General features: G+C 49.9%; 1 protein-coding gene across 1 annotated transcript in view; it reads right to left on the minus strand.

Annotated features, from left to right (window-relative positions):
* The window catches only part of LOC143291065 (uncharacterized), a 265,716-nt gene that overhangs the window by 46,643 nt on the left and 193,671 nt on the right, over nt 1–25,402 (minus strand). Inside the window, 16 exon segments of the mRNA XM_076600654.1 lie at nt 227–485; nt 1,414–2,732; nt 2,960–3,130; nt 3,844–4,012; nt 4,936–5,042; nt 6,813–7,024; nt 7,436–7,571; nt 9,128–9,305; nt 11,757–11,898; nt 12,152–12,293; nt 14,361–14,858; nt 16,034–16,282; nt 18,143–19,213; nt 20,191–20,462; nt 21,868–22,118; nt 23,537–23,832. Of these exon segments, the coding sequence (XP_076456769.1) occupies nt 227–485; nt 1,414–2,732; nt 2,960–3,130; nt 3,844–4,012; nt 4,936–5,042; nt 6,813–7,024; nt 7,436–7,571; nt 9,128–9,305; nt 11,757–11,898; nt 12,152–12,293; nt 14,361–14,858; nt 16,034–16,282; nt 18,143–19,213; nt 20,191–20,462; nt 21,868–22,118; nt 23,537–23,832 (5,472 nt within the window).

Genomic DNA, 25,402 nt, shown 5'->3' on the forward strand with positions numbered 1-25,402 from the left:
TTACCATCATCAAAATATTGCAAGCGGAAGGCTCTTATACTGAAAACGTGAATGTTGACAAAGAATACCACAATTCTGACGAAGGAAGCTAAAGGTTGGGTCATTGAGACACACACTGGACATCCGAGGGGTCTGTGTAGAGGAGAAGAGAGGACTGGCCGTACTGAGTCAGTTAAACTGAAGACAAGTACTACACCCACCCACGCACAGTCTTGCAGGACGTTACCTTCAGCCAGACACCGGCCGTGACCGGTGCAGTCAGGTGTGCCAGGACAGTCGGGCAGGTGACAGCCCGCGCCGTACCACCCGGGGTTGCACACACAGCTCAGGGTGGCCGAGATGCAGGTCCCGTGGCCGCTGCACACGCTGCCCACCCCAGGGCAGTCCTGCCTCTCACAGTGTTCCCCCCACTGGCCAGGGTTCAAACCCACAGCGTCGGCACAGTCACAGGTGTCGTTGGTGCACGTACCTGTGCCACTGCATACCTGTGGACATGAGAGGGTTAACGTGTCCTCTGAAATCTGCAGTCCGGTTTTGTCAGAGATGATAATTATGGGGGATGGTTTTGAACATCTGAAATCTGCAGTCCTGTTTAGTCAGAGATGATAATTATGGGGGATGGTTTTGAACATGTCATCTGAAATCTGCAGTCCTGTTTAGTCAGAGATGATAATTATAGGGGATGGTTTTGAACGTGTCATCTGAAATCTGCAGTCTGGTTTATTCAGAGATGATAATTATGGGGGATGGCTTTGAACGTGTTATCTGAGGTTTTGAATGTGTCATCTGAAATCCGCAGTCCTGTTTATTCAGAGATGATAATTATGGGGGATGGTTTTGAATGTGTCATCTGAAATCTGCAGTCCTGTTTTATCAGAGATGATATGGAGGTTGTGGGGGTCACTACAGATCACTCTGTAAAATTCAGGCTGCTCTCCCCAGGGAGAGCGCTTCGCTACACTAAGGGCGCCACCTTTTTCTTTTTTCTTTTTTTTCTGCCTGCAATTTCATTTGTTTTCCTAACGAAGTGGAGTTTTCTACAAATTTTTTCCTGGACAACCCTTTAGTTGCCATGGGTTCTTTAACCTGCACTAAGTGCATGATGCATGCAGGGCCTCAGTTTATCGACTCAGTGAGTGACTAGCGTCCAGCCCACCACTCAAGGTGTAGTGGAGGGGGAGAAAACGTCGACTGGGATTTGAACCAGAGCCCCCAGATTCTCTCACTTCCTGGGCAGACACTTTACCACTGGGCCAACGCTCCACATGTGGCCCTGCTCTGCCCCTCAAGGCATCCAGTGGAAGAAGACCTAGCTGAGGGCACAGAGAGAGGTGGTTGGTTTTTTTTCTTTTCTTTTTTAACTTTTTTATTCACTTCAAGGCAGAGACAGAGCTGGCTCAGATCACCACTGACCTGCTGGCAGCTCTTGCCGTGCTGGCAGGAAGAGGCACAGACACAGACGCCGCTGTCCATGGGGATCTGGGTGCCGTTGCAGGGTACCTCACAGGCCAGGCCCATCCACCCCTCCTCACAGCTCCTGCACACGGGGTTGTCCACCGTGCTGTCACAGGTCCCCCGGTCGTTGCAGTTGTCGATGCAGTCCGGCAGTTCGCAGCCCCTCCCCTTCCAGCCCTCGGTGCACACGCACTGCCCTGTGGCTTTGTTGCACTGGCCACGTCCGCTGCAGTCGGCGCCCTCTCCAGGACAACCTGGCAGTTGGCAGTACTCTCCCCTGCCCCCATCGAAGCCACAGTCGCAGTTGGCGCTGTCAGTGCAGCGCCCAGTTCCCGAGCACAGACTGTCGCACAGAGGTCCGGAGAAACAGGGTTGACAGACACAGGCGTCGTCCTCCACAGTGCCGTTGACACACCGATACTCACAGGCATCCCCAAAATAGCCTGCTTCGCACTGACATTCTGGCTGGTCTCCAACGGCGACGCAGTTACCACGGAAATGACAGCTGTGGGGACAGGAGGGCACATCACAGCCCCGGTCGCTCCACCCACTGTCACAGGTGCACTGACCCGTGACAGAGTTGCAGGAGCCATGAGAGGTGCAGTCCTCTCCCCACCCGGGGCACCCGTCCCTCTCACACCTCTCCCCTCTCCCTCCCTCGTACCCACAGTCGCACACACCCAGGGTGGCGTTACAGCTCCCACGCCCTGAGCACTCCATGTCACAGCTGGCTCCGCTGTAACACGCTTCACACTCACACTCCCAGTTGCCATCAATATAACGTGTAGGTAATCCATGAACACATCGCAGCTCACATGCGTCGCCCATGTAGGGATACGCGCAGTCGACACAGCGTGGTTTTTCTTCCCCTGAGACGAGTTCGCACGTGGCTTGGACGCCGTTGCACTGAGGCGTGCCGGAGCATTGTGGGGTGGCGCAGTCAACACCTTTCCAACCCGGGTCACACTCACACTGATGAACGGCTTCGTTGCAGGTGCCGTGACCTGAACAGTCCTGGGGCCAGCCCGGGCAGCGATGCACGTCGCACCGCGGGCCTTTGTACCCGCTCAGCGAGTCACACACACACGCGCCAGCGTCGTCACAGTGACCGTGGCTGGAGCACTGTTGGTCGCAGCGCAGACCGGTGATGCAGGGGAGGTCACACTCACAGCTTCCGGAGCCTGGGTTCGTGCCGTTCACACACTCCAGTTCACACGCTCGGCCAGCGAAGGATGCATTGCACATGCACACTCCCCCTTCCAGGCAAACGCCTCGACCTGAAACAGTCACACTATGCTGTTCTGAATTTATCACGGACATGCACTGGAGAAAATGTGATACAATTTTCTTTCTTTTCTTTTGTCCTCACAATCTTCCCATCAAACTACAATAATCTGCCCAAGTGATCTAAAGACTGTTTTCATACTATTTCTTACAAACACATACATACATACACACACACACACACACACACACATACACACACACACACACACACACCAACCTGAGCATTCAGGTGAACCAGGACACACAGGAGAGTTGCAGTCGTCTCCCTTCCACCCGGGATAGCATGTACAGATGGACGTTTGGCTGTCGCAGGCTCCGTGTCCACTGCACGACCCATCGTCACCGGGGCAACCGCGGACCTCACACAGAGGGCCGAACCAGGCCGAACCTGGATAATCAATGGCACAGTGTGTTGTACTGAACAGTCACTGTGTAACCTGGATAATCAATGGCACCGTGTGTTGTATTGAACAGTGAGTCACTGTGTAACCTGGATAATCCATGGCACTGTGTGTTGTATTGAACAGTGAGTCACTGTGTAACCTGGATAATCAATGGCACTGTGTGTTGTATTGAACAGTGAGTCACTGTGTAACCTGGATAATCAATGGCACTGTGTGTTGTATTGAACAGTGAGTCACTGTGTAACCTGGATAATCAATGGCACTCGCTGTGTTGGGCAGAACAGTCAGTCACTATGTGAGCAGGAAATACACTAATTTTTGAGATCTTACCCAGAAAAAAATGAAGATTCCAAAGTTAAACTGAACAGCGAATTGCTGTGTGTGAATGGAGTGAACTCATTTTCAAGGCCATTCCAAAAATTCAAAACTATCCAAAGCCCCAATCGGGGTCCTTTGTCTGAAATGGTTGTACACAGTTATATCTTATCCAGAAAATGGTGAAGATTCCAAAGTTAAACTGAACAGCGAGTCGCTATGTGTGAATGGAGTGAACTCATTTTCAAGGCCATTCCAAAAACTCAAAACTATCCAAAGCCCCGATCGGGGTCCTTTGTCTGAAATGGTTGTACACAGTAGGACCCTAATCCGGACCCTTCGTCCGGAGGGAGTTAAAGGCAAGGGAGACACCTTTCCATACCTCTGACAGGTGGGTCGCAAATGCAGGTACCATTGACACATTTCCCACTGCCGGAGCATTCGTCCTCGCAGCCAATGCCGGTGAAACAGGGGTTGCACTGACAGGCGTCATTGCGGGGTGTGGGTGTGCCATGAAGACACACCTGACTGCAGTCATGTCCGTACCAGCCCTGTCACCACACACACACGTCATGGTACATACATGTCATAGCTTACATATATATCACTGTACACACATGTCATGGAATACACACATCACAGCACACTATTATTATACACACACGTCATGGTACACACATGTCATAGCTTACACATATCATTGTACACACACATCATGGAATACACACATCACAGCACACATATTGTACACACACGTCATGGTACACACATGTCATAGCTTACACATATTGTACACACACATCATGGAATACACACATCACAGCACACATATTGTACACACATGTGATGGTACACAAACATGGTACACACATGTCATGGTACACACACATCATGGTATACACATGTCATGGTACACAAACATGGTACACACATCATGGTACACACATGTCATGGTACACACATGTCATGGTATACACACATCATAGTATATACACATCATGGAACACACACGTTATGGAACACACATCATGGTACATACATGTCATGGTACACACACATCATGGTACACACATGTCATGATACATATGCATGATATGGTACACACACATCATGGTACACATGTCATGGTAAACACGTCATGGCACAAACACAACATGGTACACATGTCATGGTACACACAGCATAGTACACAAACATGGTACATACATTATGGTATATGCATGTCATGGCAAACATATGTCACAGTACACACATATGTCATGGTACACAAACATGGTACATACACATCATGGTACACACACATCACAGTACAGACACATCATGCATTGTGAAAATGAGTCCGTGTTTGTAAAGCGCTTAGAGCTTGTTTTTCGACTGAGGACAGGCGCTACATAAGTATCCGTATCATCATCATCATCGTCATCACCATCGTCATCACCATCACCATCATCATCACAAAGCTACCGTTTCTCACCGCTGTACACTGGCACTCCGGTACGTCACGATCTGTTCCGTTGCAGAAGCCGTGACCTCGGCATCCGTCGGCGCAGTCAGGGATGTCACAGCCCTCTCCTGTCCAGCCTGCAACGCCAGTCAGTGTGTCCAACAACAAGCACTTACGCACAGGCAAGGGTGTGCACGCATGTGTCTGTGTATTGTTGCACACAGACACACACAGACATACACAGACAGATACCCAGACACACACACACACCACAAAGTGTGTTTCCAAACATCCCCACACTGTCATATGTTCAGTGACACACCTATTGTCATCCACTTCATCACCTGTGTTACAGCACAAACCTCACCTGGGTTACAGCACAAACCTCACCTGGGTTACAGCACACAACTCACCTGGGTTACAGCACACAGCTCACCTGGCTTACAGCACAAACCTCACCTGGGTTACAGCACACAACTCACCTGGCTTACAGCACAAACCTCACCTGGGTTACAGCACACAACTCACCTGGGTTACAGCACACAGCTCACCTGGCTTACAGCACACAGCTCACCTGGGTTACAGCACAAACCTCACCTGGGTTACAGCACAAACCTCACCTGGGTTACAGCACACAGCTCACCTGGGTTACAGCACACAGCTCACCTGGGTTACAGCACACAGCTCACCTGGCTTACAGCACACAACTCACCTGGGTTACAGCACAAACCTCACCTGGGTTACAGCACACAACTCACCGGTGTTACAGCACACAGCTCACCTGGGTTACAGCACACAGCTCACCTGGGTTACAGCACACAGCTCACCTGGGTTACAGCACAAACCTCACCTGGGTTACAGCACACAGCTCACCTGGGTTACAGCACACAGCTCACCTGGGTTACAGCACACAACTCACCTGGGTTACAGCACACAACTCACCTGGGTTACAGCACACAGCTCACCTGGGTTACAGCACAAACCTCACCTGGGTTACAGCACACAGCTCACCTGGGTTACAGCACAAACCTCACCTGGGTTACAGCACACAACTCACCTGGGTTACACCACACAGCTCACCTGGGTTACAGCACAAACCTCACCTGGCTTACAGCACACAACTCACCTGGGTTACAGCACAAACCTCACCTGGGTTACAGCACACAACTCACCTGGGTTACAGCACAAACCTCACCTGGGTTACAGCACACAGCTCACCTGGCTTACAGCACACAGCTCACCTGGGTTACAGCACACAGCTCACCTGGGTTACAGCACAAACCTCACCTGGGTTACAGCACAAACCTCACCTGGGTTACAGCACACAGCTCACCTGGGTTACAGCACACACTCACCTGGGTTACAGCACACAACTCACCTGGGTTACAGCACAAACCTCACCTGGGTTACAGCACAAACCTCACCTGGGTTACAGCACACTGCTCACCTGGGTTACAGCACACTGCTCACCTGGGTTACAGCACACTGCTCACCTGGGTTACAGCACAAACCTCACCTGGGTTACAGCACACAGCTCACCTGGGTTACAGCACACAGCTCACCTGGGTTACAGCACACAACTCACCGGTGTTACAGCACACAGCTCACCTGGCTTACAGCACACAACTCACCTGGGTTACAGCACAAACCTCACCTGGGTTACAGCACACAACTCACCGGTGTTACAGCACACAGCTCACCTGGGTTACAGCACACAGCTCACCTGGGTTACAGCACAAACCTCACCTGGGTTACAGCACACAGCTCACCTGGGTTACAGCACAAACCTCACCTGGGTTACAGCACACAGCTCACCTGGGTTACAGCACAAACCTCACCTGGGTTACAGCACACAGCTCACCTGGGTTACAGCACACAGCTCACCTGGCTTACAGCACACAACTCACCTGGATTACAGCGGCAAGTCTGCAGATCGCTGTTGCAGTCCCCATGACCGCTGCAATCCCGGTCGCGCCCTGGACAACCTCTGACCTCGCACTTTGACCCCCGCCACGCCTTGTCACACAAGCACTGGTTCCTGGGTGAGCAGGCTCCGTGGCCGTTACACTCGCTGTTGCAGCCTTTGCCCAAAAAGCACGGGTGGCACACACAGTTTCCGCTGAAACAAAAAACACACCTGGCTAACTGCACACCCACTAAATCACCTGGCTTACAGCACACTGCTCACCTGGCTCACAGCACACCCACTCACTCACCTGGCTCACAGCACACTCACTCACCTGGCTCACAGCACACTGCTCACCTGGCTCACAGCATACTCACTCACCTGGCTCACAGCACACTCACTCACCTGGCTTACAGCACACTCACTCACCTGGCTTACAGCACACTGCTCACCTTGCTCATAGCACACTCACTCACCTGGCTCACAGCACACTCACTCACCTGGCTTACAGCACACTGCTCACCTGGCTTACAGCACACTCACTCACCTGGCTCACCCTCACCGGACACTGCACTGGCAGAGGAGCACCTTAAACCATTCTGCCACCTTCCTCCTGGCACTCACCTGTTGGCTGGGACCTGGGTGCCGTTTACACAGGGCTCTTCACAGGCCACACCCATCCACCCTGGGTGGCAGTCCAGACAGCGGGGTGGATCCATGTCCATGCTGCAGCGCCCACGACCATTACAGTTGGGTTCCCCTGGAGACACACACACACACACCTCACTGACCAGAGCTGCATACACCCCCAACAATTTTACCCGGGCAGTCTGGTAACACCCCCTCTACGCCCACCCCCCCTTCACCCCCACAGCTTTACCTGGGCGGTCAGGTAGCCCCCACCCACCCCCCCCAGCTTTACCTGGGCAGTCAGGTAACACTGCCCCCACCCACCCCCCAGCTTTACCTGGGCAGTCAGGTAACACTGCCCTCACCCACCCCCACAACTTTGCCTGGGCAGTCAGGTAACACTGCCCTCACCCACCCCCCCAGCTTTACCTGGGCAGTCAGGTAACACTGCCCCCACCCACCCCCACCCCCAGCTTTACCCGGGCAGTCAGGTAACACTGCCCTCACCCACCCCCCCAGCTTTACCTGGGCAGTCAGGTAACACTGCCCCCACCCCCCACCCCCAGCTTTACCTGGGCAGTCAGGTAACACTGCCCCCACCCACCCCCACAGCTTTACCTGGGCAGTCAGGTAACACTGCCCCCACCCACACCCACAGCTTTACCTGGGCAGTCAGGTAACACTGCCCCCACCCACACCCACACCTTTACCTGGGCAGTCAGGTAACACTGCCCCCACCCACCCCCACAACATTACCTGGGCAGTCAGGTAACACTGCCCCCACCCCCCCAGCTTTACCTGGGCAGTCAGGTAACACCGCCCCCACCCACACTCCACAGCTTTACCTGGGCAGTCAGGTAACACCGCCCCCACCCACCCTCCACAGCTTTACCTGGGCAGTCAGGTAACAATGCCCCCACCCACCCACCCCAGCTTTACCTGGGCAGTCAGGTAACACTGCCCCCACCCACCCCCCCAGCTTTACCTGGGCAGTCAGGTAACACTGCCCCCACCCACACCCACAGCTTTACCTGGGCAGTCAGGTAACACTGCCCCCACCCACCCCCACAACTTTACCTGGGCAGTCAGGTAACACTGCCCCCACCCACACCCACAGCTTTACCTGGGCAGTCAAGTAACCCCCCCCCCCCCACACCCACAGCTTTACCTGGGCAGTCAGGTAACACTGCCCCCCCCCCCCCCAGCTTTACCTGGGCAGTCAGGTAACAATGCCCCCACCCACCCCCACCCCCAGCTTTACCTGGGCAGTCAGGTAACACCGCCCCCCCCCACCCCCAGCTTTACCTGGGCAGTCAGGTAACACCCCCCCCCCCACCGCCCCCTCCCCCCAAGCTTTACCTGGGCAGTCAGGTAACACCGCCCCCCTCCCCCAGCTTTACCTGGGCAGTCAGGTAACACCGCCCCCCCCCCCCCCCCCCAGCTTTACCTGGGCAGTCAGGTAACACCGCCCCCACCCACCCCCCCAGCTTTACCTGGGCAGTCAGGTAACACTGCCCCCACCCACCCCCACCCACCCCCACAACTTTACCTGGGCAGTCAGGTAACACTGCCCCCACCCACACCCAAGCTTTACCTGGGCAGTCAGGTAACACTGCCCCGACCCACCCCCACAGCTTTACCTGGGCAGTCAGGTAACACCGCCCCCACCCACCCCCCCAGCTTTACCTGGGCAGTCAGGTAGATGACAGCCATCTCCGGTCCAGCCTGGTTGACAGGAGCACTGATGCGTGGCTGCGTTGCACTCTCCGTGCCCTGTGCAGTCCTCCCCCTCCCCTGGGCATCCAGGTGTGTCGCACACCTCTCCGCGCCAGCCCACCTGGCACTGACATGCTCCGCCCACCACCTGCATCAACACACAGCGTGCAGGAGACTACCAATGCTTCATCATCTCTCAAAGAGAAACTGTCGACGCATGTCCATGCTGCATCTACAGACAATAAAGTTGTGTCTTATATTATCTTATCATTTTGCTGACAAAAGTGACAAATAGATTAAGTTCACATGGAGACATTCATCTATTTTATTGATTGATTGATTGATTGATCATTCATCCCTATTTTATCCAGGAGGGGGGGGTGGGGGGGTTGCACAGTTAAGAGGAAATTAAGTCATCTTTACATGACTAAAAAAAACCAAAAAAAAACCCACTGCTCACACCACTATGAACACACATTTTTCAGACACACTGTTCTCGAAACAAACATTTTAACACTAATGGACATACCACACACGTTGCAGACACGATCATGGAGCCTATTCAGGGTACACAGACTGGGTATTGAGGGTATACACATCTTGAAAGGACGCACAGAGTGCCCACACACGGACACCACACAGCATACACAATGTCTGGATCCTACAGAACAGATAGAGAATAGTGGAGTGGTGGCCTAGAGGTAACGCGTCCGCCTAGGAAGCCAGAGAGAATCTGAGCGTGCTGGTTCGAATCACGGCTCAGCCGCCGATATTTTCTCCCCCTCCACTAGACCTTGAGTGGTGGTCTGGACGCTAGTCCTTCGGATGAGACGATAAACCGAGGTCCTGTGTGTAGCATGCACTTAGCACATGTAAAAGAACCCACGGCAACAAAAGGGTTGTTCCTGGCAAAATTCTGTAGAAAAATCCACTTCGACAGGAAAAACAAATAAAACTGCACGCAGGAAAAAATACCAAAAAAATGGGTGGCGCTGTAGTATAGCAACGCGCTCTCCCTGGGGAGAGCAGCCCGAATTTCACACAGAGAAATCTGTTGTGATAAAAAGAAATACAAATACGTCTTTATTACCAAGTGTACCGGGGTCAAAAGGGATATTTGGGGGTACGCAAACTGGGCACACACATACAGGACTGACAAAAAGCACACAGAGAGACACCACATGGCATTCACTATGTCTGGATCCTATTGGGGGTACACAAACTGGATACAGCAGACCGTATAAAGGGATAATTAACTGCACACATGTGGGAAGACCCATGGGGGTTCCGGACATACCTGTCCATGAAAACAGCACTCAGACACTCACCTGTCAATGAAAACAGCACTCAGACACTCACCTGTCCATGAAAACAGCACTCAGACACTCAACTGTCAATGAAAACAGCACTCAGACACTCACCTGTCCATGTAAAGAGCACTCAGTCACTCACCTGTCCATGAAAACAGCACTCAGACACTCACCTGTCCATGTAAAGAGCACTCAGTCACTCACCTGTCCACGAAAACAGCACTCAGTCACTCACCTGTCCATGTAAAGAGCACTCAGTCACTCACCTGTCCACGAAAACAGCACTCAGTCACTCACCTGTCCATGTAAAGAGCACTCAGTCACTCACCTGTCCACGAAAACAGCACTCAGTCACTCACCTGTCCATGTAAAGAGCACTCAGTCACTCACCTGTCCACGAAAACAGCACTCAGTCACTCACCTGTCCACGAAAACAGCACTCAGTCACTCACCTGTCCATGAAAACAGCCTTCAGTCACTCACCTGTCCATGTAAAGAGCACTCAGTCACTCACCTGTCCACGAAAACAGCACTCAGTCACTCACCTGTCCACGAAAACAGCACTCAGTCACTCACCTGTCCACGAAAACAGCACTCAGTCACTCACCTGTCCATGTAAAGAGCACTCAGTCACTCACCTGTCCACGAAAACAGCACTCAGTCACTCACCTGTCCATGTAAAGAGCACTCAGTCACTCACCTGTCCACGAAAACAGCACTCAGTCACTCACCTGTCCATGTAAAGAGCACTCAGTCACTCACCTGTCCATGAAAACAGCACTCAGTCACTCACCTGTCCATGTAAACAGCACTCAGTCACTCACCTGTCCATGTAAAGAGCACTCAGACACTCACCTGTCCATGTAAACAGCACTCAGTCACTCACCTGTCCATGTAAAGAGCACTCAGTCACTCACCTGTCCACGAAAACAGCACTCAGTCACTCACCTGTCCATGTAAACAGCACTCAGTCACTCACCTGTCCATGTAAAGAGCACTCAGACACTCACCTGTCCATGTAAACAGCACTCAGTCACTCACCTGTCCATGTAAAGAGCACTCAGTCACTCACCTGTCCACGAAAACAGCACTCAGTCACTCACCTGTCCATGTAAACAGCACTCAGTCACTCACCTGTCCATGTAAAGAGCACTCAGACACTCACCTGTCCATGTAAAGAGCACTCAGTCACTCACCTGTCCACGAAAACAGCACTCAGTCACTCACCTGTCCATGTAAAGAGCACTCAGTCACTCACCTGTCCATGAAAACAGCACTCAGTCACTCACCTGTCCATGTAAAGAGCACTCAGAGTCACAGTTGATGCCGACCCACCCAGGGTCACACACACACCAGGCGCTCCCAGGGGGGTCTTGGTGACCGTGCACGCACGGCTGATCGCACGCATGGCCGAACCATCCATCGTTGCATCTGCAATGTTGGGACAGTAACGATAACAATGATAAAAGGCACTTTTACTGCACATTTCTCTGAGAAAATCGAGACTCACTGCACTGACATTTGCTCATTTACTAGCAGCTACACCCTAGGAAAAGTAGTCATCACTGTCTCTCGGCAGTGAAATGACACGTGGTTCAAGTTCAGCAGCAAGACAATCACCAGAAACAGAAAATAAAATAAAAAATGTATGTACACTTCAAATCTGCATTTTGTTACCACCCACCTGCAGTGTGGGGGGTCGGTGTTGGAGCTGCACACACCGTTGTTGTTGCAGTCTGGGTCACCTGCACAGTCCGCTTCCTCACAGCCGAGTCCCGTCCACCCTGACCTGCAGGTACAGGTGTGGGTACTGCTGTCACAGCCACCTGTACAGCCATCACAACACTGTCACAGCCACCTGTACAGCCATCACAACACTGTCATGGCCACCTGTACAGCCATCACAACACTGCCACACCTGTACAGCCATCACAACACTGCCACACCTGTACAGCCATCACAACACTGTCACACCTGTACAGCCATCACAACACTGTCACAGCCACCTGTACAGCCATCACAACACTGTCATGGCCACCTGTACAGCCATCACAACACTGCCACACCTGTACAGCCATCACAACACTGTCACACCTGTACAGCCATCACAACACTGTCACAGCCACCTGTACAGCCATCACAACACTGTCACACCTGTACAGCCATCACAACACTGTCACGGCCACCTGTACAGCCATCACAACACTGTCACGGCCACCTGTACAGCCATCACAACACTGTCACGGCCACCTGTACAGCCATCACAACACTGTCACACCTGTACTGCCATCACAACACTGTCACACCTGTACAGCCATCACAACACTGTCACACCTGTACACCCATCACAACACTGTCACAGCCACCTGTACAACCATCACAACACTGTCACAGCCACCTGTACTGCCATCACAACACTGTCACAGCCACCTGTACAACCATTATAACCCAATCATCGGACAAACAGAACAAGGTTAACTGCCAAAGGAGTCTCACTTTGTGTCCGCACATCATCAATCAAACAGGTAAAAAAAAAAAACAGCAACCCCACCTGTCATTAACACCTTGAATAGAAAACCATCCTGCTGTCACCATGAAAACCACCCCAGCCAATACAAACACCATGAACAGAAAACCACCCCAGCCAATACAAACACCATAAACAGAAAGCCACCATGCCAAATACAAACACCATGAACAGAAAACCACCCCAGCCAATACAAACTCTATGAACAGAAAGCCACCATGCCAAATACAAACACCATGAACAGAAAACCACCCCAGCCAATACAAACACCATGAACAGAAAACCACCCCAACACCATGAACAGAAAACCACCCCACCAAACACAAACACCATGAACAGAAAACCACCCACCCAACACAAACACCATGAACAGAAAACCACCCACCCAATACAAACACCATGAACAGAAAACCACCCTACCTAATACAAACACCATTAACAGAAATCCACCCACCCAACACAAACACCATGAACAGAAAACCACCCACCCAACACAAACACCATGAACAGAAAACCACCCACCCAATACAAACACCATGAACAGAAAACCACCCTACCTAATACAAACACCATTAACAGTAATCCACCCACCCAACACAAACACCATGAACAGAAATCCACCCACCCAACACAAACACCATGAACAGAAATCCACCCACCCAATACAAACACCATGAACAGAAATCCACCCCGCCCAACACAAACACCATGAACAGAAAGCCACCATGCCAAATACAAACACCATGAACAGAAATCCACCCACCCAATACAAACACCATGAACAGAAAACCACCCCGCCCAACACAAACACCATGAACAGAAAGCCACCATGCCAAATACAAACACCATGAACAGAAAACCACCCCAGCCAATACAAACACCATGAACAGAAAACCACCCCAGCCAATACAAACACCATGAACAGAAAGCCACCATGCCAAATACAAACACCATGAACAGAAAACCACCCCAACACCATGAACAGAAAACCACCCCAACACCATGAACAGAAAACCACCCCACCTAATACAAACACCATGAACAGAAAACCACCCCACCTAATACAAACACCATGAACAGAAAACCACCACACCTAATACAAACACCATGAACAGAAAACCACCCCACCAAACACAAACACCATGAACAGAAAACCACCCCGCCCAACACAAACACCATGAACAGAAAACCACCACACCTAATACAAACACCATGAACAGAAAACCACCACACCTAATACAAACACCATGAACAGAAAACCACCCCACCAAACACAAACACCATGAACAGAAAACCACCACACCAAACACAAACACCATGAACAGAAAACCACCCCAACACCACAAACAACACACCACTCCCTCACCTCTGCCGCTGCAGTCCAGATTGAAGAGTCCCGGGCAGCCAGGAATGTCACAGAGCCGCCCCTTCCACCCCGTGGCGTAGTCACAGGCACACTTCCCTCCCTTGATGTGGCCATGGCCGGAGCACTCCGAGTTACAACCGACCCCCGCCCACCCCTCCTCACACTTGCAGAAGCCAGAGTTCGGCGGGACCTGCTGCCCGTGCACACAAGGCTCACTGCACGCCGCCCCCATCCAAGGTCCGGAGCAGTTGACGCAGCGCGGCGGGTCGAAGGTCGTGCCGTCACATGTGCCTCGGCTGCTGCAGTCGGGTTCTCCCGGGCAGTCGGTCACATGACAGGCCTCCCCCGTCCAGCCCGGGCGACAGTCACACTGCTGTTTCTCGCTGTTGCACTCTCCATGGTCACTGCACTCCTGGAAGGTGTCCGGGTGTCGGGGGCACCCTGGGGTCTCACAGTACTGCCCCCACCAGCCGCTCAGAGCCGGGCACTTACATGACCCTGGGGAACACACACACATTTTTACAGTGATACACACATGTGAGTGTACACACACACACACACACACACACACACACACGGACATGTGTGGACATGTATACACACATGCATATGAACATATACAAACAAACACGTGTACACACACACACACACACACACATGTGGGCATGTATACACAAACATGTGAACATGTACAGACAGATTAACAGACAAACACACACACATGTATGCATGCATGTACACACACACACACACACACACAAACACATGAATATTTACAGACAGACACACATAAACACAAGTGCACATACACAAGCCCACACGCACAAACACACACGCACATACACACATGTGAACATGTATGCACACACAAAACACACACACATGCACACGCATGCAAATATGTTCAAGCACAACACAAGCCATCTCCAATATCTCCAACCGTGCCAACAAGACTCTTGGCCTACTGAGAAGGAACCTGAAGGTAGGATCCCAGCCCATCAAGCAGCAAGCCTACCTGTCACTTGTCCGTCCAACCCTTGAACATGCCAGCTCTGTGTGGGACCTCTTCATGGAGAAGGACATCAAGAAACTGGAAACGATCCAACGCCGAGCTGCCCGCTGGGTCACCCATCGACATCGGAAAACCTCCAGTGTACAAGACATGCTGGAGACCCTTCAGTGGTCCCCCCTCATAGAGCGAAGGAGAAGGGTGCGGCTGATGAACTTTTATAAATTCCACAATGGAAGCCTCATCATCAACACGTGCCACAAACCCTCCCAGAACCCCTCTGCAACCAAAGGAACCCGATGGTCGCATCCAGCAATGTATCATCCCCCCAACTGCATGACTCTGTACAGACAGAAGTCCTTCTTCCACAGGACAATATCCGATTGGAACAGCCTTCCTGCTGAGGTTGCCCTACGCCCGACCCTGGAAGGCTTCAAGTCCCAAATCTGATCCCCTCCCCCCCACCCCCTTACCCCCAACCCCCCACCCATCCCCATCCCTCCAGCAACCCCGGGACCTGGCAAACTGTGCCACAAGTGACTTCAAACAACAGGCAAACCCCCCCTTACAATCTACAGAATCTTCACAATGATGAAGGCGGTAGACAAAGGAAAGAACAACAACACACACAGAAGCAACAAACAAACTTTCACCCTCCGCTCACCATCGGCATTGCAGGTTCCATGGAAAGAGCACTCCACATTACAGCCGGCGCCATGGTGACAGGTGGTGTTACACACACACTCTTCGTTGCTGCTGTCGGCGTGGCCAAAGACGCAGGGGTCGGCACAGGCAGGGCCCACGTACCCCGCCTGGCAGTCTGTGCAGCGAGGGGGGTCAAAGGTCGTGTTACAGACCCCGCGGTTGTTACAGTTCCCGTTGCCAGGGCAGTCCGGGACGCTACAGTCAGCGCCTGCAGTTCAGCAGTTTGTGGTCAGTCACAGAACATCAACAATGCAATGATGGTTTGCTGTTCTGTACATACACAGGCCAAGATTTGTTCTTCCATACACACACCACAGACAATATGTTGCTCCATATGTACAGACCACAGACAATTAATTTGTTGCTTCATACGTACAGACCACAGACAATTAGTTTGTTGATCCATACATACAGATCACAGACAATTTTGTTGCTCCATACGTACAGACCACAGACAATTAGTTTGTTGATCCATAGGTACAGACCACAGACAATATGTTGATCCATATGTACAGACCACAGACAATGTTGCTCCATATGTACAGACCACAGACAATATGTTGCTCCATACATACAAACCACAGACAATATGTTGCTCCATATGTACAGACCACAGACAATATGTTAATTCATAGGTACAGACCACAGACAATATGTTGATCCATATGTACAGACCACAGACAATGTTGCTCCATATGTACAGACCACAGACAATATGTTGCTCCATACATACAAACCACAGACAATATGTTGCTCCATATGTACAGACCACAGACAATGTTGCTCCATATGTACAGACCACAGACAATTAGTTTGTTGCTCCATAGGTACAGACCACAGACAATATGTTGCTCCATACATACAAACCACAGACAATATGTTGCTCCATACATACAAACCACAGACAATTTTGTTGCTCCATACGTACAGATCACAGACAATTTTGTTGATCCATAGGTACAGACCACAGACAATATGTTGCTCCATACATACAGACCACAGACAATATGTTGCTCCATACGTACAGACCACAATTTGTTGCTCCATACGTACAGACCACAGACAATTGTTGCTCCATACTCAGGCCACAGACCACAATTTCTCCAAACACACACCACAGACAATTTGTTGCTCCATATGTACTGACCACAGACATATTTATTGCTCTATACATATACAGACCATAGGAAATTTGTTGCTCCATACATACAGACCACAGACAATTTCTTGCTCCATACACACACAATTTGTTGCTTTATACAAACATACACCACAATGTGTTGCTCTATACATACAGAAACACAGATATTGTGTTGTTCTATACATACAGAAACACAGATAATGTGTTGTTCTATACATACAGAACACAGACAATTTGCTACTCCATACATACACAAACCACAGACAACTTGTTGCTCTATACATACACAGAACACAGACAACTTGTTGCTCTATACATACACAGAACACAGACAATTTGCTACTCTATATCAGCAGTGTGACCAGTTCTGAAGTAAACAAACAGTATGTTTAGTTCATTCGGTTTTTTGGGTTGTTTTTTTTCAAGTCAAGAATTCCAGAATAGACATGATGGGGGTACATGACAAAAACAACAACAAGGAACAGACCAAGAACTTGAAGAAGACAAACAGTTGACGCCACAGTTGACTGAACTAAACTGAAACTCCATAAACCCTTAAATACTTTTGTCAGGTGCATACACGCACGGCCACACACACTAACATACACACACGCACGCATATCACGCATCAAATGTATATCATGCCAGCGCATACGCACACACACACATACACTGACACACACATTGGCAGCGGGGGGGCGCGCGCGCACACACACACACAATGTGACACACACAAAATTAATGCATGGGTTCACATGCATCTTGTCTTGAACCATCCGTCCCCAGTCTGCCCATTCCCTTCTCACCAAATCCCCTTAAAAAAAAAAAAATCACTTCAAGTGTAAAGACGAATGATTCGTGATGAAAATATTCACAGAAGACGAACAAAATATGATGACAAACCAAACAGAAACACAACGGCAGTACCTGTCCATCCCGGCTGACAGAAGCATCGCCCTGTGACGGCCACGCAGTCCCCGTGTCCAGAGCAGGCTTGGGTGACACCTGGACAGGTGGGGACGGTGCACTTCACACCTGTCCATCCTGGCTGGCACTGGCACCTGCTGGAGTTCCCCGCAGCCACGCAAGTGCCACGCCCGTTGCATTCCGACTCACAAAACTCACCCAGGTGGCAAGCGTCACAGACGCACTGTCCGAAAGAGCAGTCACCGTGTCCGTTACACATCTGGCTGCAGTCGCTGCCGTGGTAGCAGCCATCACAGACGCAGTCGCCGCACTCGGAGCAAGCGCCGTGACCGCTGCAGGTGGTGGCCGGGAGGCAGGAGTGTTGGCAGGTTTGGCCCACGTACCCCTCCTCACACTGACAGCTGCCAAAGTTGGAGCAGGTGCCGTGGGCGCCACAGGTGTTGGCGAGACAGCGGTACTGACAGTCCTGGCCCAGGTAACCACTGCTGCAGGAGCACAACCGCTGACTGGAACTCCAGGTGCCGTGGCCGCTGCACACCTGTCCGTGGTGCTGGGTCAGGGATCCCACCTCTCCCGCGTGTGAGTGGGACGTGCCCCCGGGGACCGACCGGTGCCACAGCAGCACTTTGGTGGTGTACACAGAACCAGACGTCCGCACTCGACCCCCCCCTCCGCCACCCCCGTAGTGGGTGCAGCACTGATACCCGTGACAGTCACTGGCCCCAGCTCCGCCCCCAGAAGACACCGCCCCCCAACCTTCCAGAACGCCAGAGTGCAGCCATATTCCGCCCCCAGCTCCCCCACCCTCACCCCCCACCGCCGAGGCTCCTGGCGACGTCACCTGGCCGTCGATGTAGGAGGCATGGGAGATAACTCTGATGGCAGCACCGCCTCTGGCTCCTGCGCGATGCGTGCAGGATCCTCCGCCACTGCCGGCGTATTTCGGGAGGTAGGGGTCGCCGAAAGTGGTGCCGCGACAGGAACAGCGATAGCAGCATGACCCTCCATCGCCCCCACGACCTCCATATGACCCCCCGGAACCTGACCCACACTGGTTGCCATGGCCTGTGCCTGAATAGCACACACACACACACACACACACTCAATTTATTTAATCATTTCTTTATGCGTTTGATGAACTGAAGACCAGATTTTACACATACAAGCTAAAATTCATCATACTTTTCAGAATACATCTCAGAAAGCCAGAGGATGGCTCTTATGCAGTTTAAAGAACTGCACTGTTTTGCAGTGTTTTCCACAATGTTATAAAAGGGAGTGCATAATGTACATTGTGATTGGGATTGGTTTGTCGTTGTGTGAATTGTGTACTGGATGTGACTAGAGTTTTGTGAGGTATGTTTGACATGTTTGATCCTAATTGTTATTGTTTTGTTTCCAGGGACACTGATTAACTTCCTTGTCTCTTTTCCTACGGTAACATCTTTTATGATGTATCATTTTACTGCGACCCCAAAACTGGTACCCTTTTAAAGTGAGAGAATTGTGTTGAAAGTTTCTTGTTTGTGGATTAGTGTTTTTTTGTCGTTTTTTTTTACCTGTAACACTGCCATTAAGTCAAAAGAAAGTAACAGAATCTGTTGAGTAAATATCTTAATTAAACCAAGAAGCAAAGAATCTGGTGTGGACTATCTGTGTGAGAGCGTGTACACTGAACTGGAACCCCACAAACCCCTTCATTCGCCATAGGCAGGTTAAGGAGAGGGTTACAACAGCATATATTTTTCTTCAGAATTTTTCAAGGGACAATCCTTTGCTGCAGTGGGTTCTTTAACTCTCTCCATACGAACGGCGAAAGAGACGACGTTAACAGCATTTCATCCCAATTACCATCATCAAAATATTGCAAGCGGAACACTCTTATACTGAAGAGGTGAATGCTGACAAAGAATACCACAATTCTGACGACGGAAGCTAAAGGTTGGGTCATTCAGACACCCACTGGACATCCGAGGGGTCTGTGCAGAAGAGAAGAGAGAACTGGCCGTACTGAGTGAGTTAATGTGTGCTGCTGATTGATCACCAACCTTGTCCAGAAAGGTATCCTTTTCCGCTGCCAACCACCATACTCGTTTTCTCCATTTCCAACAGGCGCGTGCTCAGGTGTGCTGAGCGAACCACGTACAGTCTGCTGCCCATCTGAAGCTCAAAGGTGTCGGTGTGAACCACCAGAGAGTTGTCGGTGGTGAAAGCGTAGCTGGCCAGTGTCAGAGCTCCCCCGTTCATGATGGTCACGTCAGTGAAGCGATACACTCCGCTGTACGTGGTGTTGACTGAGCGTGACGCACACAAACTGTACCTGTATGGAACAAAAAAAAACAATAAAAAAAATACAATGGTTCACTCACACTGTACCTGAACAGAACACCCCTCCCTCACCCCCCCTACAAAAAAATACAATTGGTCACATACACTGTGCATAAAAAGAAGAAAACACACACACACACACACACACACCCACGTACCTAGGCTCATGAACCAATTTGTTTTAGTTTTTTCCCTTTCCTGGACTTTTGGGTTGGTGCAGGATAAAAAAAAAGAAAAAAAAGAAAAGGTTTTACATCTTCCACCCAAAATTAACACATATTGTCAGCACACATACACAAACACACATACACATATGCATGCACACACACACACACACACGTGCACATAAACGCATAAATACATTTTTTTTTATCCTAAAAAATAAAGTTTATATTTAGTGTGTTCACAAGCATTTTTGCAGTGGCGAAAAGACTGATTTACAGCATGCTGTTCACAAACATCTTTACAGTGGTGGATAGAAAGTTTACAGCACCTTTAAAAGCATGGTTACAGTGGTGGATAGAGAGTTTACAGCACCTTTAAAAGCATGGTTACAGTCATGGATAGAAAGTTTACAGCACCTTTAAAAGCATGGTTACAGTGGTGGATAGAGAGTTTACAGCACCTTTAAAAGCATGGTTACAGTCATGGATAGAAAGTTTAAAGCACCTTTAAAAGCATGGTTACAGTCATGGATAGAAAGTTTACAGCACCTTTAAAAGCATGGTTACAGTGGTGGATAGAAAGTTTACGGCACCTTTAAAAGCATTGTTACAGAGGTGGAAAGAAAATTCAGAGCGTCTTTTCAAGCATCTTTAGAGCGGTGGACAGTCAAATTCACTCCTCTTTTGCAACATCTCCACTGGCTCCCTGTCTCACACCGAATAAAGTACAAGATCAGCACTCTATGCTACAAATGTATTCACAAATCAGCCCCTTCCTATCTCTGTGGCTGCCTTCACCTCTACACTCCATCTTGCTCACTACGATCAGCTTCGGATCCACTCCACTTACGCATACCCAGATTCAAACTCTCGACTGTTGGCCACCGTTCTTTCTCTGTCTCTGGACCTTGCAATTGGAATGAACTTCCTCTTTCGCTTCGTCAAGTCTCCACACTCAGCTCTTTCAAGTCTGGCCTTAAAACCCACCTCTTCCCAAAATAGCCTCCCTTCCCTGCCTCTTCCTTGTCTTTAGTTTCTCCAGTTTTAGAGTTATGCGTGTGTGAGAATGACTGGTGCGAAAGCGCTTAGATTTGTCTACACAAGATTCAGCGCTATATAAGTACCATTATTATTATTATTTCATTTTCAGAGCATCTTGAGAGTGAGCGGTGGACAGTCAAATTTTCAGAGCATCTTTACAGTGGTGAAAACCCTGTGCAAACCAGCCCTTACCCCCACTGGTGAAGAGCGTTGCCAGAACTCCTGATGAACAGACGATCAATGCCGTACAGCCCTCCGTAGTTGACTGTGCCCGCTTCCAGGTAGGTGACTGCAGGCATGGCAACCGTTGCCAAGGAAGTGGTGGAGATGTGGGCGTGGACGTGGGATCGCATTTCTGAAGGGCCGATGTCCACATGCTGGTGGTTGAACACCTGGAGGTAGCCGCTTCTGTCACCTGCCAGGTCGTGGATCGTCAGATGATTCTGTGCAAGTGCAAAAGTAAAGAAAACGATAAGTGAAAAAAACAGGGTGCAATCATTATTTGAGAATTACAAATCAGGAGAAAAAAGAAGGAAAAAGGACATAGACAGAGAGAGAGGAGAGAGAGAGAGAGAGGGGAGAGAGAGAGGGGAGAGAGAGAGGAGAGAGAGAGGAGGGAGAGAGTGTGTGTGCGTGTGTGTGTGAATCGGATGTGCTTTATATATGTGGAGTGATGGCCTAGAGGTAATGCGTCCACCTAGGAAGCGAGAGAATCTGAGCACGCTGGTTCAGATCACAGCTCAGCTGCCGATATTTTCTCCCCCTCCACTAGACCTTGAGTGGTGGTCTGGACACTAGTCATTCGGATGAGACGATAAACTGAGGTCCCGTGTGCAGCATGCACTAAGCACACGTAAAAGAACCCATGGCAACAAAAGGGTTGTTCCTGGCAAAATTCTGTAGAAAAATCCACTTCAACAGGAAAAACATGTAAAACTGCACGCAGGAAAAAATACAAAAAAATGGGTGGTGCTGTAGTGTAGCGACACACTCTCCCTGGGGGGAGCAGCCCAAATTTCACACAGAGAAAATCTGTTGTGAGAAAAAGAAATACGAATACAAATATGTGTGTGCACACACATGCATGCATACACAAGGGTAAGAAATAAAGCTGTTCTGATTAACTCTCTCCATACGAACGGCGAAAGAGACGACGTTAACAGCGTTTCACCCAAATTACCATCATCAAAATATTGCAAGCGGAAGGCTCTTATACTGAAGAGGTGAATGTTGACAAAGAATACCACAATTCTGATGACGGAAGCTAAAGGTTGGGTCATTGAGACACCCACTGGACATCCGAGGGGTCTGTGTAGAGGAGAACAGAGGACTGGCCGTACTGAGTGAGTTAATCATAAACCATTTAATTTCATTCACAATTTCAATAATGGTTTCTTCTCCCTGAATCAGTGTGCATGAACTTGTGTTTGGCTCTACCACTAGTAAATCTAATTCATTCAATTGTCTTCAGTTTTTTTTAATTGCTATTGCTATCTGTGCTTTATTCTCTCTAAATTTACTAATTTACTAAACACAAAATAAAGGCAATGGTTAGAAAATCATATGTTTGGGAATGCATATACTGCAGTTTTGTTTTTTGGTATGGAAAAAAAAAGTGATTATGGCACAGAGAAAAGAGTGTGAGTGAATGTGTGTGTGTGTGTGTGTGTGTGTGTGTGTGTGTGTGTGTGTGTGTATTGGGAGGGAGGGGGTTGTTTGTTTCTGTTTCTTTCTTTGAGTGAGGAGAGCCTGGTGTTGAGCACTAACAAAAAAAAGAAAAAAAAGAAAAACAAGTGCTCCACAGACTCGCATTCAACCGAGGCCACAAAAACTAAATGACAACAACAAAAAAAGCACCCACCTGGGCCACTCTGGCACAGGCAGTCCCCACCAGACTCAGCGTAGCAAACTCCAAGAGATCAGGCAGGTAAATGCTGTGAGCGCACGAACCGACGCCGCGGTTCTGATGGTTGATGGACAGGTGAGCCGTCATCTCTCCTCCAACTGTGGAGAGTTTGAGCACGGTGCCAGGGGAGGCAAATCCTCGTTTACCTTGATGACTGAAGCCATTCCCTCCCAAGGCGCGGAGACTGCCGTCGAATCGGTGGTGCTCTGACAGGTGGATAGCCACGTACCCTCCACTGCCACCTCCACTGTCTGCAACCACACACACACAGAGTATCCTCCACTGCCACAAACACACAGCTCACCTTGTGCCATATTCATATTCACCTGTACCATATCCACTGTCTGCAACCACACACACACAGCTAACTTTGCGCCATATTCACCGACTGTAACAACACCTGTACCATATCCACTGTCTGCAACCACACACACACAGCTAACTTTGCGCCATATTCACCAACTGTAACAACACCTGTACCATATCCACTGTCTGCAACCACACACACACAGCTAACTTTGCGCCGTATTCACCGACTGTAACAACACCTGTACCATATCCACTGTCTGCAACCACACACACACAGCTAACTTTGCGCCATATTCACCGACTGTAACAACACCTGTACCATATCCACTGTCTGCAACCACACACACACAGCTAACTTTGCGCCATATTCACCGACTGTAACAACACCTGTACCATATCCACTGTCTGCAACCACACACACACAGCTAACTTTGCGCCGTATTCACCGACTGTAACAACACCTGTACCATATCCACTGTCTGCAACCACACACACACAGCTAACTTTGCGCCGTATTCACCGACTGTAACAACACCTGTACCATATCCACTGTCTGCAACCACACACACACAGCTAACTTTGCGCCATATTCACTGACTGTAACAACACCTGTACCATATCCATTCTCTGCAACCACACACACAGAGCTAACTTTGTGCCGTATTCACCGACTGTAACAACACCTGTACCATATCCATTCTCTGTAACCACACACACAGAGCTGACTCTATTACATATTCACCGACTGTAACAACACCTGTACCATATTCACTGTCTGCAACCACACACACATAGCTAACTTTGCGCCATATTCACCGACTGTAACAACACCTGTACCATATCCACTGTCTGCAACCACACACACAGGGCTGACTTTGTACTCTGGGAGGAAGGTGGCAGAATGGTTAAGACACTCATCTGCCGATACAGAGAGTCCCTGAGGGCGTGGGTTTGAATCCCGCTCTCGCCCTTTCTCCCAAGTTTGACTGGAAAATCAAACTGAGCGTCTAGCCATTCGGATCAGATGATAAACCGAGGTCTCATGTGCAGCAAGCGCTTGGCGCACAGAAAAAGAACCCATGGCAACGAGAATGCTGTCCTCTGTCAAAATTCTACAGAAATAAACTGAATCCACTCTGCTTTGTTCACAAACACATATTCATCCACTCAAGGCCTGACTAAGCTTGTTGGTTTATACTGCAGGTCAGGCATCTGCCTAGAAGATGTGGTGTAGCTTATATGGATTTGTCCAAACGCAGTGTTGCCTCCTTAAGGAACTGAACTGAACTGAACTGACTCTGTACCATATCCACTGTCTGAAACAACACATACAGAACTGACTTTGTGTTGTATCCATTGACAGTAACCGCAAACACAGAGCCTAGTCTGTACTGTATCACAAACTCAAGGAGCCTTCTAATTCATTCTATTCACAAAAAAAAGTAAAAGAGCTCAGTGTTTCAAAGCGTGTTCGATAAGAGTTCATGACCCTAAAAGTAACGCGTCTGCCTA

Source organism: Babylonia areolata, chromosome 16, assembly GCF_041734735.1.
Source record: "Babylonia areolata isolate BAREFJ2019XMU chromosome 16, ASM4173473v1, whole genome shotgun sequence".
Lineage (NCBI taxonomy): Eukaryota > Metazoa > Mollusca > Gastropoda > Neogastropoda > Buccinidae > Babylonia > Babylonia areolata.